This window comes from Typopeltis vanoorti, chromosome 11, assembly GCF_054136105.1.
Source record: "Typopeltis vanoorti isolate ZY-2024b chromosome 11, IOZ_Tvanoo_1.0, whole genome shotgun sequence".
Lineage (NCBI taxonomy): Eukaryota > Metazoa > Arthropoda > Arachnida > Uropygi > Thelyphonidae > Typopeltis > Typopeltis vanoorti.
In genome coordinates this window covers 85,304,233-85,325,854 of record NC_143559.1, presented here as the reverse complement: position 1 = coordinate 85,325,854, position 21,622 = coordinate 85,304,233, and the positions used below count along the sequence as shown (strand labels likewise).

The window sequence follows — 21,622 nt, the reverse complement described above, 5'->3', positions numbered from 1 at the left end:
ATTACTAGGTCCAGCACTCTCTGCCCCCTGGTATTTTCCAATACATGTTGCCGTAGATAGTTGTCCCTTAATAACTGCATAAAATCCAATTCCTTCCTCCCATGTGCCCTCTCCTCTTTCCAGTCAATGTTACCATAATTGAAATCACCCATAATAATTACCCTCCTTCCATTCATTTCTTCTATTTGCTTATGCATACTATTCCCACCATCCACTCCATCACCCGGTCTATAGCAGCACCGAATTGTATATTTTGTTCTGCTAGATTGTATCTCACACCAAACATCCTCAAATGTGCTTTTTTCCCCATCCTGCAGTTCAACTTCTATACTCCTTGGCTGAAGCTCATCAGCTATCATCAATAACACTCCTCCCCCCTTTTTATTCACCCTGTCACTCCTGAACACGCTATACCCATCGCATTCAATCCCACTAGCTTTATCATCTTCTGTCAGCCATGTTTCACTAATACCGACAACCTGTGGCCTGGAAGTGCCAACCATGGCCAAAAACTCTTCCTTCTTGTTCCTAATACTCCTGGCATTAGTGTACATGAATCGCAGAAGCCCATTTGTCCCATCCCTACTTTGATTCCTTATACTAATTATCCCATTCTGATTTGTTGTCCGTCGTACTCGCCCGGGCATAATATACTCATTCATACACTTAACTGCCCCCCCTAAAGTCTGCATATCTACTCCCCCCCCCTCTTAATAAATCTAGTTTCCCTGAGTCTGTACATCCACTTCCACATCATTCATCAACACTCTTTCAAGTCTCCGTACACCAACTCCATTCAAATGTAACCCATCCATCTTATATAAGTCCTTTCGCCCATCGAACTCATTCCACACATCCACAAATTCCACACCACTCTCCATGCATAACCCACGCATAAAGTCATTGGCAATTATGGCCCTCCTTCTAAACACTTCGCTGTCATACCGCGGTAAGATACTCATCATCCCAACTCTCTCACTCTTCTCTTTTGCTACCTCAAACAACTCCCTCACATCCTCTATCATTTCCATTTTGTCCTCTTTCAAATCATTCGTTCCTGCCACTATTATCATCTCTTTCACCCTCTGTTTTTGCAGTCGAATAGATTCGCTTAATAAGGGAATGGAATTTCTAGAATTTGAGCGACAAATGTCTTAGGCAACATGTAATAGAGGAAACAAAAGGTTCAAGAGTTTTGGATTTGGTTATAGCATCCAAAGAGTTGATAATAACTGAGATGACATCTCTCCCACCAGTTGGAGAGAGTGACCATATGGTTTTGACTTGGAAAATGAATAGACATGCAGGAGTCTCAAAAGAGATGGGAACGTATGTGTAATTATAAGGCAGGTGATTATAATAGTCTAAGATGTCAACTTGGGGAAGTTTCATGGAGGGAGGAATTGGAAGCCTGGGATATCATTAGTGCATGAGAAATTATAAAAGAATATTTGTTAGCAGCAATGGTAAGTTGTATACCACGAGTGAACAAGAGGATACAATTTGGAGTAAAGTGGATGACAAACAATATTAAACAGGAATTGCATGCAAAAAAGAGGATGTGGAAGAGATATAAGGAGACAGGAGAAGAGAAGATGCATGAAGAGTATAAGACACAGGCCAGAAGAGTGACTAGTATGGTAAGGAAGACGAAACTGGAATATGAGAGGAGATTAGCCCTAAGATCTAAAGAAAATCCTAGGAAATTTTTAGATATGTGGCCAGTAGGAGGAGAAATGACTGTGGAAGAATGATATTGTGGGATAAAAATGGGAATAGAATGACTGATGCAGAGGACATAGTAGAATTGTTCAATGACCACTTTATTGGAGTATTTCATCCTGGAGGAGTCAGTTTTAATGCTAGAGGGATAGGGCAGGTTCAAGGTTTAGAGGTACAGGAGGAGAGTGTGTTTCAAATAATGAGTACTCTGGATGTCAGTAAAGCTGTGGGACTGGATGGTATTTCACCACGAGTTTTGAGAGAATGTGCTAGGGAACTGACAGTGCCTTTGACCTGGCTTTTCAATTAAAGTCTGGCTACTGGAAAGGTGCCCATGGAATGGAAGGAAGGTAAGATAGTGCCATTGCATAAGGGCAGTATACAGACTGGAAGTGTCTAATTATAGACCAGTTTGTGTGTCATCAGTAGTTAGTTAGATCTTGGAGAAAGTAGTGAAGGACCGTATACAGCATTAGGCAGATGAGGGTAATGTTATCTGTGAGAGGCAACATGGATTTGTGAAGGGGTGCTCTTGTTTAAGCAATATGCTAGCCTTTTATGTTACAAGAGCAGTTAAAGTTACAAGAGCATTAGATGAGGGAAAGGCATATACTGCCATTTTCTTAGATTTAGCGAAGGCATTTGACAGGGTGCCACATGATAAGCTGATATTTAAGTTGCAGCACATGGGTCTGGATGTCAGATTGGTCAACTGGATTCAGGATTGGCTGTCCGATAGGTATCAGAGAGTTGTATGGTAGGGCAGTTTCAAGGAAGCAGAGGGTTACAAGTGGGGTCCCACAGGGTTCAGTGCTGGGACCTATATTGTTTAACCTTTATATCAATGACATTGTCAGTGGATTGCATGGGGATGTTCAGTTGTTTGCAGATGATGCAAAGCTGGGAAGGATTATTAGTAATAGTGCAGATGCGGCAGCTCTGCAAGAGGATTTAAATAAGCTAGATGGATGGGCAAATGAATGGGGATGTCGGTTTAATGCAGCAAAATGTAAGGTCTTGAGGTTTGGGAAACATCGATGGGACACTGCATACTCTATGGGAGGAGTTATACTTGAGGAAGTAGGGAAGACAAGAAATTTGGGATTGATGATTGATAGAAACCTGAAATTTAGGGGACATATTGCAAAGGTGGTGAAGGTAACACAGAGGATTGCTGCAATTATGAGAAGGACACCGACCTGCAGAGATAAAAGGATTATCATTCCATTGTATAAGTCATTGTATAAGATCAGACCACACTTAGACTATTGTTCTCAGATTTGGTCCCCAGGATTTGAAGGGGATAAATTAACTGTGGAAAGGGTACAAAGACAGATGACAAAGATGGTTTCAGGACTGTACAATTTTGGTTATGAGGATCGGCTGAGGGAATGTGGACTGCAGAGTTTGGTGGATAGAAGAAGGAGAGGTGATATGATTGAGACTTTTAAACTGTTGAGAGGTGGTTACAGGGTTGACACTGAGGAGTTCTTTCGCATGGTTGAACAGCGGGAAGGAGTGATGACAAGAGGCCATCCCTGGAAGTTACGAAAGGAAACTGTGAGCAAGAGGGTGAGGAGTGGTTTCTTTGCATGGGGAGGTGGTTGAACCATGGAATGCATTGCCTGATGGAGTGGTGAGAGCAAGAACGGTCAATGAGTTCAAGGAGTGGTATGATAGAATTTGTGTTTCTTAGGGGGTGGGTGACCTCCCCTCGATGAGTCTTGATAGACTTTGTGTTTCTTAGAAAGGACTTCCCACGATAAGTCTTTTGATTCCATGGAGGCCTGAATAATAATAATAATAATAATAAAAAGCACATGGTGTCTGCAGAGAATGTGGATGTGTTTAAGGCATGGTATGATGAGCTGTGTGCATGATGAAAGGGACCTCCTAGATGATCTGTGACTCTTTGGGGTCTTAGGATGACAATGATGATAATTATTATTATTCAACAGGTGACCCCTTCTTCTCTCCCTTCATGGCATATAAAAAAATTCTCCAGTGTTAATCCAATAAAATGCATTTGGGGAAACAAAGATGGGGTGTAGAATTTAGTAGATGTAGAATTTAGTGAGGATTTATTGTTGGAGGTGGATGAAAGAAAAGATCTTGGGGTGATGATGTATAAGGATCTAAAATTTTGGGGACACATTGTCAAAATTGTGAGGAGAACACAACGAATTCTGGGAATGACGCAGAGGACACTGACTTGTAGAAGGAAGGAGATTCTGATTCCATTGTATAAGGCCTTGATTAGACCACATATGGACTACTGTGCACAGATTTGGTCATTTGGTTTTCAAAAGGACAAAGAGATGTTGGAAATGGTCCAGAGGCAACTGAAGGTAGTTTTTGATCTCTGGAATGTTGAATATGAGGAAAGATTGAGAAGTTGCAGTTTGCAGAGTCTAGTGGATACGAAGACGAGGGGTGATATGATAGAGAGGTACAAATTGGTAAGGGATTGTTATAAAATCAGTGGTGAAGAGGTTTTTCATAAAATGGTAAGAAATCAGGACAGAACAAGAGATTATCCCTGGAAGCTGTATAAGGAGGGTGTGAACAAGGGAGTGAGAAGCAGGTTTTTGCAGATTTGTGAATGATTGGAATGTCTTGCTTAAGAGTGTGGTGTCTGCAGAGAATTTTGAAATTAAATTATACAGAACAATTAATAAAGTAATATTATTTATTGCATATTGAAAGTTTATTTACTTGGTTATACTATAAATTAAAGATGCCAAGAAATTATATTCTTGGTTTCATCCTTTATCCAAGTGTAAGTTTGCACGTGAAATCTGTGACTTCAAGAATATAATTTCTTGGCATCTTTAATTTATTTACTGTATAATTTTCAAACTATATCTCATAGTCATCCTTAGCATAAAATTGCAACTGTCATAATCAAGAAAACAAGAACATACATGCTAAAGCATAACGAATGGTGCTAATGATATCACAAAATATAAATGTGAATACTACTATGAGACTGGATGGGATATTAGTCCATACAAGAAGATACAAGAGAATTGACATTCAACACTATGACAATCTCAGCTCTAGCACAGTCCAAAGAGAGTGGAAAATCAAAACAGTTTTATCACAAGGAGGCTCCAAGACAAGAAATACTGGTTAAAGTAATAAAAAGTTGGACAGAATTTAGGAATGATGGATAAGATTACAATACCCTAGGGAGGGTAGCAGTTTCAAAAGTTTTGTGAAAAGCATGTCTTGTCTTAGTAGTCTACTCAATTTTTTTATCATAAAGTGATAGCTGAGTTGCTTAAGGGAAATGGATATACCACTACACTGCTGGACTTTACTAAGGTATTCGATGCGTAAACTAGAGTAAATGGTGAAGTTATGACAAGGATAATTAGATGGCTGGAGAACAGACATCAAAATGGTGAAATGAATCAAAGAGTTATATGACCAGTGGTGTGCCACTGGGTTCTGTACTTGGGCAGTCCCTGCTATTTACTCTGCACATTAACAATACAAGGAATGATTTGAGAGAGAATATCCAGTTGTTTGCCGATTATGCAAAATGAGGAGAGCAACAGTTAATAGATGCAATGTAGACATCCTGCAGGATAATTTAAATAGATTGACAGTGTGGACGAAAAATAATGACTGAAAAATTAATGTAGCAAAATGTATGGTTATATATTTTGAGATCCAAAATATTAAAAGCTATATACACTATCTGCAAATAACTGTCTGGTAACTCCTGTTATTTGAATTATGGAACATTCAAGATTTGTTAATAATCTAAAAACTGGTGTACAGATAGTAAGAAACAGTATTTCATCGTGCAGTTGAATACAGGTGGTATGGCAACACAACGTGAACCCAGTGACTTCGAGAGAGAGGTGTCATCGTGGGACGTCATATTGGTGGCATGTCCATACGTATGTTGAAAAACACACTACCAAGCAAAAATAGGAAAGTTATTATCCCTCTTTATAAAATTATGATTCAACGACATCTTGACTACTGTGCACAGATTTTGTCACCTGGGTTTCTTGGGGGATTTGGAGATGGTAGAGGGGGATTCAGAGACGAGTGATCGAGCTGGTGACAGGTCTGTGGAATGCTCTCTAGGAGAATGGATTGAAGGCATGTGGGTTACAAAGTTTAGCTGATAGGTGGAAAAGAGGGGACATGATAGAAACTTATAAGAAATTAAAGGAGTTCTCTAAGATTGGCACAAAGGAAATTTTCAATATGTGACAAACAAATAGAGAGAACTAGAGGTCACCCCCTGGAAGTTGTATAAGAGTATGATCAGTAAAGGTGTGTGGACTAGATTTTTTTGCATGGAGAGTGGTGAATGAGTGGAATGGATTGCCAGTAGTTGTAAGTATCCTGATGGTGAATGAGTTTAAGAAGAGGTATGATAAGTTTTGCGCATCTAAAAGTGGCTATGGGTCTCCAATGATGAGTCTTCGGACTCCAAGATGCCATATAATAATAATAATGTATGAATGACACAGTACCTTTCACATGGTGGTGGTGGTGAAGAAATACATAAGCAACTTAGGTTAGTCAACAAGAGAAGGGTGGTTATTATGGGTAATTTAAATTTAGTAACATAGATTGAAACAAAAAGATTCTGGGTGTAAGGAAAATGAAGTTTTTGAGAGAAAGCTATCATTAAATAATTTATTCTCGACATTGTAAATCCTTTTATTTTAGTCATGTCTACTATTTACAAATTGAGATTTCAACAATTGTGAATTGATGACCAGTTCCCCCAATCTCTTCTTTGGCCACCTGCACTTCCTCCTCCCCTGCACATCCATTGCCAGCCTGGATGGTCAAGTGGTTAGAGTATCTGCTCTCCAGCAAAAAGGCTGCGGGTTCGAATCCTTCCATGGGCATGGATGTTTGTAACTGTTTCTGAAAAAACATGTGGTGGTAATGGGCAGTAGGTGGCATTGGTGAAGTTGCTGTTTGTCGGTGGATTGAGTGGTGGAGACAGTTGTAGAGTAGGTACCCTCCCTCGATGAGCCTTTGGACTCCCTGGAGGTGTCGGATAATAATAGTAATAATAACAACAAATCCCCCCCCTTTAGAAGGTATCTGACAGAACAACGTTAGTTTCTTTTCAACTACAATCCGAAATGCTTCTGCAACAATATAAATAAGTACTGTGTGTCTTAACATAGTTGTAATTGGCCTGAAGATGCTAGTTTGAAATCCAGAGAAATATTAGTAACTTAACAAATTATTTATTGTTTTTCTGGTTTTATACTGTTAAGCACACATCAAATGTGCTTGATGCTCTCAGAGGAGAACAATCCAATTAACTGACAACTCCTGTGTCACTGATACTTGCACACCGATCACTTGTGCCTAGATGTTTTGTTTTTACCTTTGTTAAACTGGCAAAGGTAGAAAAAAACATAATTCCTCCATTTTCTTCCAGGAAAGCAAGAATGTAAACAGCTTCAAACCTACTGAACCAACTTCTCTTCATTTTTATTCAACGCATCTTTGTATTATGGGATATATTCCCTCATTGTCTTTCGCAACTGCAGCAATTGTTCAAGAAAAAAAAAATCAATGGATTCCTCTTTCTCTCTAATCTCTTACTCATCCATGAAACTAATGTATTTTTCTATTTTAGCTGTGCTATTATTATTATTTTGTGTGTGCTACATTATTAAACTCCTATATGACTGTATCAGCTGCAAGTTACCATAAATTCTTAAAATACCAAATGTGATGTCTTACGACAAATGATAGAATGTCAAAACATTCTCTTAGAATAGCTATAGGAGTGCTTTATAAAAAGTTAGAAAGCCTCTGGTGTCTAAACTCATCATCATCAAATTTCTGACATATAACCTCAGAGGGGAAGTACCAGATCTTATGATGGTACCACATGAAAAGTTACATCATTACTAACTTCTTATCAACAATTTCCCTGCAAATTAGCCTGTTATCTATCAACATTCTAATATCATCAGATCTTATATGTTTTCTAAGACACTTTTTACTGTATCAATCCACCTATATCTTGGTCTTCCTCTGGGTCTTTTTCCTGCCAACCTGGCAGAGAACACTTGTTTTGCTAATCTTTGCTCTACCATTCTGTTTAAGTGACCACCTGAGATTAGCTCTGCTAATGCATTCCCGGATGCTGACAATAACAAGTTCTTTCTAATATCCTTGTTTTTAACATAATACTGCCATTGATGCCATCTGTTCATGCCCCTAATCTTTCTCAGGAATCTCATCTCTGCAGTCTCTAGTCTTTGGCCAAGTGTTTTACTTCTGACCCAGCTCTCAGATCCATTAGTTAAAAGTGGCTTGAATACTGTCTTGTGTATAGCTAATTTAGTGTTTTGGCTAATTTCTCTCTTATTCCATATAAATTTATTCAGTTGACTTCCTACCATACCAGTTTTGTAAATTCTGTTGGCTATTTCCAATTTTAAATTGCTATCTTCACTAAAAAATTGTGCTTAAATAACTTTTTCCTGGCAACCTGGCAGAGAACACTTGTTTTGCTAATCTCTGCTCAACCATTCTGTTTAAGTGACCACCTGAGATTAGCTCTGCTAACGCATTCCCAGATGCTGACAATAACAAGTTCTTTCCTAATATCCTTGTTTTTAACATAATACTGCTATTGATGCCATCTGTTCATGCCCCTAATCTTTCTCAGGAATCTAATCTCTGCAGTCTCTAGTCTTTGGCCAAGTGTTTTTCTTCTGACCCAGCTCTCAGATCCATAAGTTAAAATTGGCTTGAATACTGTCTTGTGTATAGCTAATTTAGTGTTTTGGCTAATTTCTCTCTTATTCCATATAAATTTATTCAGTTGACTTCCTACCATACCAGTTTTGTTAATTCTGTTGGATATTTCCAATTTTAAATTGCTATCTTCACTAAGTTAAATTGCTATCTTCACTAAAAAATTGTGCTTAAATAACAACTGTTTTATTTGTTCTATAGGTTTTCCATTCAGGAAAACCTATAGAACAATGTATTCAGTGTTTCTGCCTATTTACATTGTCTGTTTTTTAAACGGTGATTGTCATACCAAATTTATTACAGCAGTTATTCAATTTGGTCAGGGAATTCTGTAGACTTGTCCATGATTTATTTAGGAGTATAACATCATCTGCATAAAGTAATGAGCTGAGATCAACATCTTCAATCTTGTTATCATGTTTAATACAACTTTCCTTCATAATGTGATCCATATAGATGACGAATAACAATGGAGAAGGACAAAGCTTCTTATAATGTTCTTAGATTTAAGAACATTATTAGATATTGTGAAGAGGAAAAGTGTCAATGGGAGAATAGTGTGTGTGCTGCCTCGTTTTGACAATTACGAGTTAAGTAGATGAGCAATGATAATGAATGATATGATTGCAAGAATGTGCAGAAAAAGAGGTCTGGAGTTTGTTGATGTTTGGAGTGTGTTTGAAGGAAAAAGGCAGTTGTATGCTAGAGATGGACTGCATCTTAACATGGAAGGACATAAGAGATTGAAGAAGTTATTGTTTTCTGAACAGGTTGAAGTTATTGGGCAGGGAAACTAATATTGAAAAGGTTGAGTGTAAGAGAGAGAAACTTTAGCACTGATTGTGTATTTATTGATCCTTACAGGCAGAATAAATTGCAGAAGAGAGGGGGAAAAAATCGGCATAGGACTACGGTAGTTAGTGACTTATATATCAGTTCTAAAGCCGGTACAAGATCTAGAGGGAATCTGCAATTTTTGTATACCAATGCTAGAAGCATTAGAAATAAGAGAGAAGAATTTTTGGCATTAGTCAGTGAAATCTCACCAAAAGTTGTAGGCATTAGTGAAACTTGGCTGTCAGCAGAAGATGTGGTCACTGGAATTGAATGTGATGGGTACAGTATTTTCAGGGAGGATAGAGAAGATAGAACAGGAGGAGGAGTACTGTTGATGATAGCTGATGTGTTGCAGCCAAAGAAAGTAGTATATCATGATGATAGACATGTGAATGAGAGTTCATTTGAGGCAGTCTGGTGCGAAATAGTGACCAACGCAACCAAATATACAGTTGGATGCTGCTATAGGCCAGGGAGTACAGGGGGAGATATTGAATTCATGCATCAGCAACTTAGTGCAATGAGTGAAGGCTTAGTGATTATTATGGGGGATTTTAATTATGGTGATATCAATTGGAAGGAGGAAATATCACGTAGCAAAAAGGAAATGGAGTTCATACATCTGCTACGAGATAATTACTTGAAACAGCACGTAACTGAAGGGACACGTGGTGTGAGAGTGTTGGACCTGGTTATTGGTTCAGAGGTTATGTGCATAAGTAAGGTGACCTCGTTACCTCCAGTTGGTGAAAGCGATCATGTGGTATTGACTTGGAAGGTTGCAAAATCTGTGGATTTTTCTATTAAGAAGGGGTATGTACGAAACTACAGGTTAGGCAATTATAACAAGCTTCGGAGTGAGCTTGCAGCCATCCCATGGCAGAACATATTGCAAGGGAAAGATGTTAGCAGTGCTTGGGATAAAATCAGTGGGTATCTGAGGAAAGCAATATCAGATTGTGTCCCCATGGTCAGGAGGTCAAACAAGGCAGGCATTAGATGGATGAGCAGTAGTATCAAGCTTGAACTACAAAAAAAGAAAATGTTATGGAGAATTTACAAGGAGAAGGGCGATCAGGATACCCATGAGCAGTACAAGGCTCAAGCTAGGAAGGTTACCAGCATAGTAAGAAAAGCTAAATCAGATTATGAGAAGACCTTAGCCAAAGAGATCAAGGGTAATCCCAAAGAGTTCTTCCGCTATGTGGCAAGTAAGAGGAAGAATGACTTCGGAAGGATAACCTTAGTGGGTGCTGATGGTATTGAGGTGACAAAATCAGATGTAATAGTCGAGTTACTGAGTGATCACTTCTCAAAAGTCTATCACCCAAGTGAGGATATCTCTATACCTATAGCAATACCTAATGTGAGAATTGAAGCTAAAGAATCAGAGGTATTAAATATATTGCGAAACTTAAATGCAAACACTGCGGTAGGCTTAGATGGAATATCAGCTCGGGTGTTGCGTGAATGTGCAAATGAATTGTCAACCCCTCTTACCTGGATATTTAATTTAAGTTTGAACTCTGGTATGGTCCCTAGGGAGTGGAAGTTAGGCAAAGTGGTTCCTTTGCATAAGGGTGGCTCTAAAACTGCAGTATTGAATTACAGACCAATCACCATCTCAGGAGTAGTGGTAAAAGTATTGGAAAAGTTGGTTAAAGACAAAATTCAAGAATGGGTGGATCAGGATATGATACTCTATAGAGGCCAACATGGTTTTGTTAAAGGTAGATCCTGCCTTAGCAATCTATTAACTATCCATAATAGAATACATCAGAGTTGGACAAAGGAACTGGCTACACAGTGGTACTTCTGGATTTTGCTAAGGCTTTTGACAGGATACCCCATAGAACACTGTTACGCAAATTGGAGCAGATGGGAATGGATATTAAATTGGTGATATGGATAGGAGAATGGCTCAGGGAGAGATACCATAAGGTGGTGTATGGAGGAGCCGAGTCCAGAATGAGGCAGGTGACCAGTGGTGTGCCTCAGGGCTCTGTGCTTGGGCCAATGTTGTTTAATTTGTATATAAATGATATAGGAAACGGCTTAAAGGGAGATATTCAGTTGTTTGCTGATGATGCAAAGTTGTGTAGTGCAATAAAAAATCAAGCTGATGTTGAAAGTTTGCAGGAGGATTTAAATAAGCTGGTAAAATGGGCAAAAGAAAATGGATGTCAGTTCAATGTGGAAAAGTGTAAAGTCTTGCATTTTGGGATTAAAAGATTACCAGCTGTGTACTACATAGATGGAAAGGTACTCCAAGAGATTGATGAGGCTAGGGACTTAGGGGTATTGGTAGATAAGGAGATGAAGTTCAGAGGACACATTGCTAAGGTGTCCAAGATTGCACATAGGATTACTTGGTTGTTGAGGAACACACTGACATCCAGAGATAAAGAGGTTATTATTCCCCTTTATAAAGCATTGATACTTCCACATTTGGATTACTGTGCTCAGGTCTGGTCACCTGGATTCCTTGGAGATGAGGAGGCTGTGGAGAGGGTTCAGAGAAGAGTGACCAAGTTGGTGAGTGATATAAAAAATGCTCCCTACATTGATAGATTGAGAGCTTGTGGATTGCAGAGATTGGCTGATAGGCGAAGAAGAGGGGATATGATAGAAACATTCAAATTACTAAAAGGTTTTTATAGGATTGATGCAGGGGAAATGTTTCAGCTGTGTGATAGTGATGGAAGAACAAGAGGTCATCTCTGGAAATTAAAGAAGAGTGTGGTTAACAAAGGTGTCAGAACAAGGTTTTTTGCCTGGAGGGTGGTGAATGAGTGGAATTCATTGCCTGACTTTGTTGTGAGCTCTTCATCTGTAAATGAATTCAAGAAGAGATATGACAGATATTGTTTTGCTAGTTTGGGTCTCCCGCGATGAGTCTACTGACTCCATGGAGATACCCGTAATAATAATAATAATAATAATAAAAGCTATATAACTGAGAGGAGACCTCCACATAGCCTTTAAAGGAATGCGGAGAACCGACCAGGGCTTCTGACCTAATGTCCAATCCTCATCTTCTCGTTGTGCACCCTGTTGGGTATCTACCTGGATACTGAATGAATGAGTATGGGCTGGCAATTTGGAATTTAGCCAACCAAATTGTATTCTTATTGGCTTAAACCAAAATAAAAAATAATAGTACAAAATGACAAAATTTCATGCCAGTTGGGGCGTTGCACAGTTAAACAAGACCCTCTTTGTTTTCACCAAAGAACCAGGTCAAACAGCGAAAAGTCAGCTACTGAAACAAATCCTAAAACCAACCACAACTCAACATCACCAGAGTTCAAGAGTGGTGCTATCAACATAAGAAGCCTTAATGGAAATGAAATGGAGCTAGCTGAGGAATTGGATAAGTACCAGATCAACATAATGGGGTGACTGAAACAAAAAATGACAAAAACTGGTGAGATCTTTCTGAGCAATAAATACAAAATGTTATATTCAGGCAATGACAATCAAGGAAAAGGAATAGCCATAGTATTCAACAATAAATAAGAGGCTCATCTTCTTGAATGGCAGGCAGTCTCAAGTAGAGTGATGTGGGCAAATATGAGAATGGGGAATTGGGCAATGAGACTTATTTGTGCCACAGAAGGTTCTACTAAGGTAGAAGTGGAGGAATTTTTTGAGACATTAGAGAAAGCAACTGACACAACGAAAAAGGAAAAGTGGTCCTTGTTGGGGATCTAAATAGCAGAGCAGGAAGTGATTATCAGACATACAAAAATATATTGGGAAATTCTGGAGAAAAGAGCAAAGCTAATAATAATGGCAAATATCTGTTGGATTTTAGGACATGGACTGGTTGTTACTAGCGCAATGTTCCAACATAAAAATGTGCATAAATTTACATGGAGAGAAGTGGCAAGGAATAAGAAAAGTCTCAATGACTATGTTATTGTTGATAGTGATGTTTTCTCTGTGGTGCAGGACACCAGAGTGTACAGAGGATTTGAAATTGGAAGTGATCACCATTTAGGCTTCAGCAGGATAAAACTGAATTTCATATTGAAAAGAAGAACATGTAAGAAAGTTTTAAGGCAAATAAAATTTGAGCAGCTCTCAGATGTGAACTGCAGACTAAAATACACAAAGGTTATTGAAGAAAAAACGAAAGTGTTTGAGAACAGGAACCAAACCTTGGAAATTCAGTGGCAAGCCCTCAAGAAAGCACTGATTGTTTCGGCTGGAGAGGCATGTGGTGAGGTTGTCTGTAAGGATAGAAAAATCAGAACTCCATGGTGGCACAGGAAGTTAAAGAGGCAGTGAAAGAAAAGAAGAAAGTATATCAAAAGTTCCTGGCAAATAAGTCAGCTGGTGCTCTTAGAGACAAATGTAAGAAAGCTGAACACTGTGTAAAACTAGCTAAACAAAAGTCATGGGAGGACTTTGGTAAGAACATAGAAAATAAATATCAAGAAGGTGGCAAGATATTCTGGAGGTTGTTGAAAAAGCTTAGAAATGGAGGAAGAGTGCTATAAAAGGAATTAGAGATGACAAATGTGACATGAAACCAGGAGAAAAAGATATCCTTGAAGAATGGAGTAATTACTTCGAAAAATTGCTAAATGAAACAAGCAGTGATGACAGCAGCACAGTGGTAAAAAAACTGACCAGGTATGCAGTCAGGAATACATATCCATATTTGAAGTAGAAAAAGCCATCAAAAGCCTGAAATGTGGAAAGGCAGCAAGAGTAGGTGATATTATTATTATTATGTAACATCTCCAGGGAGTTCAAAGACTCATCAAGGGAGAGTGTGACATCATCATCTAATGATTGAATCCCCTTCCAACTACTAACCGCACTCAAACTTGCTTAACTTTTTGCATGAGCCAATAGTAGCAGAGGCTCTACCAATCGATCAACCTTTGCTGGCATATTCAACCAGAAATACTCAAGTATGGAGCTATAAAAATCTTACTATGGTTGCACAGCACAGTTCAAAAGGCACAGACAGCAGGACAAATTCCCGATGACTAAAGTAAAGCTCTCATAGTATAGTACCCATATAAAAAAAGGGAAATTAAACTGAATGTGAAAATTACAATAGTATTTCTCTACTGAGTGTTCCTGGTAAGATATATTCAAGTACACTTGAGAAACGGTTCAGAAGGATTGTGGAAGAGAAGCTTGGTGAAGAAAAAACTGGATTCAGGCCAAATAGAGGCTGTCAGGATCAGATTTTCTCTTTACGACAGATAGTTGAGAAATCATGGGAATATAACAAAGATCTGTACTTAAGTTTTGTAGATGTGGAGGCATCTGTCAAGGTGCCAAAAGAGAAGCTATTCAAAACGCTACAGTTATATGGTGTCAATGGGGTATATCAAGCAAGTAAGTCAGCAGTTAGAATTGAAGTACAATAAGGTGACCTAATGTTAAATCTTGTGTCAGACAAGGATATACTTTATCCCCTCTGTTATTCATTATCTATGGATGACATTATGAAGGAAAGTGATATTAAACCTGATATCAAAATTGGAGATGTTAATCTCAGCTCTTTGCTTTATGTGGATGATGTTATACTTCAAAATAAATCCGCTACTAGTCTGCAAGATTCACTGACTAAAGTGAATAACTGTTGTAATAGATTTAGTATGAAGGCCAGCATTAAAAAGACAAAGACAATGAAAATAGGCAGAAACACTGAAAATATCAACTGCATTGTGAATGAAGAACATATAGAACATTTCAGCTACCTAGGCACGATTTGTAGTGAAGATGGTAAATTAAATATGGAAATAGACAACAGGATCAAAGCTGGTAAGGTAGGAAGTCAACTGAATAAATGTACATGGAATAAGAGAGAGATATCAGCCAAAACATTAAATTAGCTATATACAAGACAGTATTCAAGCCAATTTTAACATATGGATCTGAGAGCTTGGTCAGAAGTAAAACACTTGACAAAAGACTAGAGACCGCAGAGATGAGAGTCCCGAGAAAGATTAGGGGCATGAACAAATGGCATTAATGGCAATATCATATTAAAAACAAGGATAGTAAGAAAGACCTTGACATTGTCAGCATCCAGGAATGCATTAGCAGAGCTAATCTCAGGTAGTATGGTCACTTAAACAGAATGAGAGAGGAAAGATTAGCAAAACAAGTGTTCTCTGCCAGGTTGGCAGGAAACAGACCCAGAGAAAAACCAAGATATAGGTGGATAAATACAGTAAAAAGTGCCTTAAAAGATATAAATATAAGATCTGATAATGTTGGAGTCTTGACAAGTAACAGACTGATTTTGAGGAAAATTGTAGATAGGAAGCTAGTAATGGTGTAAGTTTTTCATGTAGTACTATCATATCCTGTACACCCCCTTGAGTGTGTATATATATATAAGGAATCTGATGATGATGATGATAATGTACACCCTTACTGCACACCTGACTTAACATCAATATAACAACCTGATATAATGTCCTATTTACACCATAACTGGAGCATTTTGAACAGTTTTACTCTTGTCACCTTATCACACGCCTTTTCTAGATGTACAAAATGTAAATACAGGCCACATACAATTTACAGACAAAAAATACTAGTGGTGGTGAGCAAGAGATGATGGCATAGATGATGAAGACGGAGAGTTGTAGAGTAAGTCCCTCCCTTAGTGAGACTTTGTACTCCTTCAGGTATCACGAAATAATAACAGATACTTATTATATTCCTGATTTCTCAACTATTTGTCTTAAAGTGAAAATTTGATCCTGACAACCTCTATTAGGCCTGAATCCAGCTTGTTCTTCTCTAAGCTTTTACTCCCACAGTTGTTTCTCAAGATTACTTGCATAAATCTTACCAGGAACACACATTAGAGAAATTTTTTTGTACTTCTCACATTTAGCTTTATACCCCCCCCCTTTTTTATAGATGGGTACTCTCATTGACACACCCAGGGAGGGGGGGACAAGGGGCCCTTGCCCCTTCCAAAAGAAAAAGGAAAAACACTAGAAAAGTTTCCAAAAATCTTTTCCTAATTAAAATTCTTTTTTTTTTTTAATTTATGTTCTGTCGTGTCTTCTATTTCTCTGCTACTTATGAATTAGCGGTCACATAAGGTGGGAATAACTTATAGCTCTCGGGAATCTTGGCCACTGTAAACACAAGGTGAACGAAGTAGTGCTCGGGCGCTACTTCGTTTGCCCGAGCAGGGTCAACAGAGATAACTGGTATTATGTACTGGCGATCAGTGCAGATGCTCAGCCATAGCTTGTATGCAATGCACAGTGTGTATTCTCAAATCATATACTCAACTCCCCCCCCCCACCAGATTAAATCTCGACTGCTCGGCCCCCTCCAAGATTAAATCCCGAGTGCGCCACTGGGTACTCTACTCCAATCATTGGTAATTCGGCCCTCTGACCATGAATTATGCAGTGCAGCCACTGTAAAACTTGGATACCTCCATATTTTAGCATTTCTATTCAAATATCATCTTCTCCAGCTGCCTTCCAAATTGTTTAAATTAGGTGCCTAAATTAGCTCTTAGAAATAAAATGAATTGTAGTAGCAAAGGAAAGTGTGTATGTGTGTGAGAGTAAAATCTTTGAATGACGAGAAGAGGACTAAAAAAAAATAATATCAATGTTGTTTAGTGAATGGCTTTTTTATGTACTAATGCTTTATTTCTCACATAACTAAAGCAAAAAAAATAAATAAAATTACTAAAATTCATAAATGTAGGGCGGCTTCAAGAAATTTAGGTATAAAACTAATAATCCGCAAGAAAGGTTGGGTCTTTTTAAAAAAATAAATTTATTTTAGAACTATTTAAAATTATTTTAAATAAACTGTTTAATTCGCGAAATTCTTACTGTTACGATGAACAAAAAAACTGCACGATTGTGAGAGTTTGGAGTTTTCAGAAATAGGTAACACCACAAACCCTTTACTTGTGCACATAAAACAGTTTTAAAGAAATGACAGTGTCGCGTTTTTCTTTGGCTATCATTGTTGAATCGACCCATGTAATATAGTATCAGATCTTGAAGCGTTCTCTCTAATGAAATTCCGATGTTTCCAAATTCGGACTAGTCGGTTATGACTATTAAAATATTTATTAATGACAATTTATGTAAAGCAACTATTGCAAATAGCACTGCTGTCGGTGATTTCCAACCAGTGGCTTAAAATGCATATTTTACGAAGAACCTGAAACGTTCCATATGAATATATTTTGACCGACATGTGTTCAAAAAAGTATTATAAAATGACGGTGTTTTGATGTAATCATACCTAGAAACCGATTTTAGCTCAGCTTCCATTATGACATAATAAAAAATCCTAAAGGGACATCACAAACGCGTCACGTTTTAACTCCATTGAGTTCAACGCATTTCCCAACATTACGATACCACTACTACGACTGAAAACACGCAATACATACAGGCAGATTAATACCTCCAATCTCCCGAAATCAAAGGAATGCAATCTCCCTCTCATGAAATAATCCCCGAATTAATAAAAACGGTAATAATAATTTAAAAAAAAAAAAAAAGAGATGCTTGTCAAAATTAGCATTCCGAAATTTTCAGGGGCTATTATAATATGCTACATAAAAGAATTCCAACAATAAAAATTCCTTAGCACTATGTTTTGTTTTTTTAAATAAAATAACAGTAAATTACAGTGTACGTATGTGTGTATGTATTTGCATTATTGTCGTCGTGTGATTATAGAGTTCGGAAGGGAAAATAAAAACAGTACTGCAGTTCGTCAGAGTCGATAGGGCTTTCTAGTAATTCAGGACTGTTTTTTTTTTTCTTTCTCTCACACCGTACAATATAGACTACTCTTTAATTTGTACATTATATAGTAGAAAATTTGAAGGGAGATATTCAGTTGCATGCGGATAATGGAAAACTAGGAAAGGCAATAGTCAGTAAATAGTAAGACTGTGTCCTCCAAAGTAAGGAACAAGTAACTCGTTCTTCTAGTCGAAAGAATTGGGAGTTATGAGAGCATTCTAGGAGCAGTAAATAAGGTTACGAGGATAGTACATGAATCAGTGTACAATGTGAATACAGCAGTGGACCTGGGCGGTATATATCAGCTCGTGCGCTACGAGAATGTGCAAGTGAACTAACAGTGCTTCTGACGAAGTTGTTTAATTTAAGTGCCTGTCTACTCTCTCACATATATAAAATCATGAACAGAGTAATACTAAATAGAATCCAAAACACACTCGAAGACAACTCCAGTAGAGACAGGCAGGATTCAGAAGAGGCTTCTCCACAATAGATCATATCTAGGTCATTTCACAACTAACAGAAAAATGCAGAGAATATCGAATCTCTCTATGTTTCCTCTTTATTGATTAAAAAAATGCATTTGATACCACAGAACACAATGCAGTCATCAGTGCCTTACTGAAAATAAATGTGGACCCTACTTACATCCACATGATAAAAGAAATTAACAAAAATCAGACCACACAAATAACCCAATTTGATCAACCTATAAATATAGATATAAAGAGTGGGATTCGTCAAGGCGATGTGATCTCCCCAAATCTATTTACCACTACTTTAGAATATATTCTGAAAAAAAAAATAGACTTAAACGTAAGAATGAGTATAGATGGTGAAAAACTACAATTCCATGTGTTTGCCTATGGTCTAGTACTGATATCCCACAACCCAAAAGACCTAGAAGAAATAGGTGAACAAATACACAACCAGCAGTAAGATGGGCTTAGAAATGAATCTAGAAAAAAAATGGATCAAAAACATCTACACATGTGACAGTCACTTAGGCATTAATAACATCCCTATAGAACAAGTTGACTCCTAATATTCCTTAAGATGAACAATAAAAATGAATGACGATTTATCTGAAGATCTAGCAAAAAGAAAGAAAGCTGCATAGCTATCATTCAACAAACGAAAAGAAACACTTACTGATCCAGATCTTGACATTTCTGAGAAGGCAAAACTATTTAATAATTATATTCTTCCATCCATATATGGATTAGAAACATGGAACACCACAACAAAAAATAAGGGACGCCCAGCATCCAATAGAACGTAGGATTTGTAATATCATCAAAATGGAACATGTTAGAAACACGGAACTAAGAAAGAGATCAGGCATAAAAGATGTGGTAACTGCAGTATATGAAAGCAAGATGAGATGGTCAGGTCGCATAGCCAGACTCAGGGATAACAGATGGACATATAGAATACTCAACTGTCAACCAAGAATAAAGAGAAAACCAGGGAGACCACCTACAAGATAGGAAGATCCATTAGTGAAATCTATGGGTATAAAATGGAAGAGAGAGAGAGAGAGAGAGAGAGAGAGAGAGAGAGAGAGGCTCAAGATCGAGATCGTTGGAGGCATCTTTGTGACCTGCATTCATGGAGAAATCCTGAATGAAACACGGGTCCATCAAAATAATGTATTAACCAAATATCGTACATTCGAAAAAGATATAATTTTTTAATTGATTATTGAAATAACATCCACATACTGTACCGATACTACCGCACTGCCTAATGTCCAAATAAGAACTTTTTGAAAATAAGCAAATGCATATATCTGTACAGAATTATAAATAAATAAAATGCTCATACTAAATAAAAAGCGACCGTCGCCGCTGTAAACACAATTAATTTCCTCGAATTGTTAGCTTTTATGGCTTACAAATCAATTTGTTCTTCTTCTTCTATGTGTCAGGCCTACTGGCCTGTTACAGAGTTTTCTTAAGCCCTTATAAGTCGAACCCGTCCCGAGGATAAGGTGCCAAGACTTATGCCTCCCGGTATATTCTATTGCCGTAGCTGCGTGTGTTCAAGGGGCTGGTTTTCTTGCTTGCAGGAGGAAAAACCCCAGATAAACTGGGGAGAAAAATCCTGATGTCAACGCCTAGGACCGGCTAATTTGGCTATGTCGGAGAACGATCATTAAGCTCCTAACATCGAGAAATCCTGACAACGGGAATCGAATTCAGGACACTCCGTTGCCAAGCATATGATTGCAAAGCGCATAGCCACTAAACTAACCGGGAAGACACAAATCAAATCAAGTTGAATTATTCGAAAAGAATATTGAAAATTATAATTGCATAATAATAATAATAATAATAATAATAATAATAATAATAATAATAATAATAATAATAATAATAATAATAATAATAATAATAATTTTATCCTTTCATTAAAAAACGGGACTTTACGCTGTCCCTAGAAGTAAAATACGGCACGTCTGACAAGCCTACCTAATCCAAACACTTGCTCAGACCTAACAACAGAAATCATCCTCACTGGAATTAAGGCTTTCATCCCCCTATTTTATCCAAATTCTCAGCCCCAATTCAAGCCTTGGATCTTAAAAAAAGGGTGCCAATGCTGTAATGGAAAAACACCTCTGCTTACCATAACTAGCTCAAGACAAAAAACAGCAGCCCTCTCGACCTATACTACAGCCTGAAACAGTTGTAAAAGAATCATCAAGTCATCCATCCCAAGTTACACTTTGAAAGGGCCAAATACTGCAAAATCGCCTCCTGCCCAACGCAAAAAGAGCAACTGGAGAAGGTCTTCAGTTGCTCTTTCTGGTTCCTTTCCAAGATCATTGGAAGTAACTTCTGCCCACATACGTTTCTGCCACTCATATTCAGACGGTAGTGAGTCATCTGACCAGTCTTCTCTTCCAATTCTTGCAATGATGACCTGAGCAACATTCCCTCCACTCCACATAGATCGGCTTTCTTCATGTCTCCCATGGTCTTCAGACAAAAAGTAATCCGAATAATCCGGTCTTGATGGTATCCCCATCTATTGTGTTAAAAAATTGTACACCTATCCTGTATTGTGTCCTCAATCTATCCTATTCAACTGGCATCTACTCGCCAACATGGAAACAGGTCCACATGCAGCACATCCAAATGACAGGTGGTAAAAGTCAATCATCGAACTATCGTCCAATTGCTCTCAATTTTGTTCTCTCAAAAATTATGGAGAAGGTCATCAAAAACCAACCTTTGACCCATTTAGAGACATATAAGCTATATAAGACATAAAATATACAGAACATCAGTTACCAGAAGTATGGATTCCACTACTCGTGTTCTATAGCTGATCTTGCTTTCACCACCCACCTATAGACACAGGCAGTGGAGAAATTTGGAGAATCTTATGTGGTTGCTCTCGACATCTCAAAGACATTTAATCGGGTTTGGCCAGGAGCCCACTCACGAAAATGCCATGCTATGGTCTGCCTTCCTGACTCTCCAACTGGATCGCCAACTATCTCACTGGTC

The 21,622-nt window shown here is 38.0% G+C and overlaps 1 protein-coding gene across 3 annotated transcripts in view; it reads right to left on the bottom strand.

The window, feature by feature from the left end:
• LOC150101818 (methyl-CpG-binding domain protein 4-like) overlaps window positions 1–17,708 on the bottom strand; it is a 352,401-nt gene extending 334,693 nt beyond the window's left edge. For all 3 annotated transcript variants that reach the window (XM_090401062.1, XM_090401061.1, XM_090401060.1), the window contains exon 1: window positions 17,593–17,708. In XM_090401062.1, coding sequence (XP_090257188.1) covers window positions 17,593–17,621 — 29 coding nt within the window. In that variant the 5' untranslated portion in view covers window positions 17,622–17,708. The remainder of the gene's footprint in view (window positions 1–17,592) is intronic.
• Between the last annotated feature and the right edge of the window lie 3,914 nt (window positions 17,709–21,622).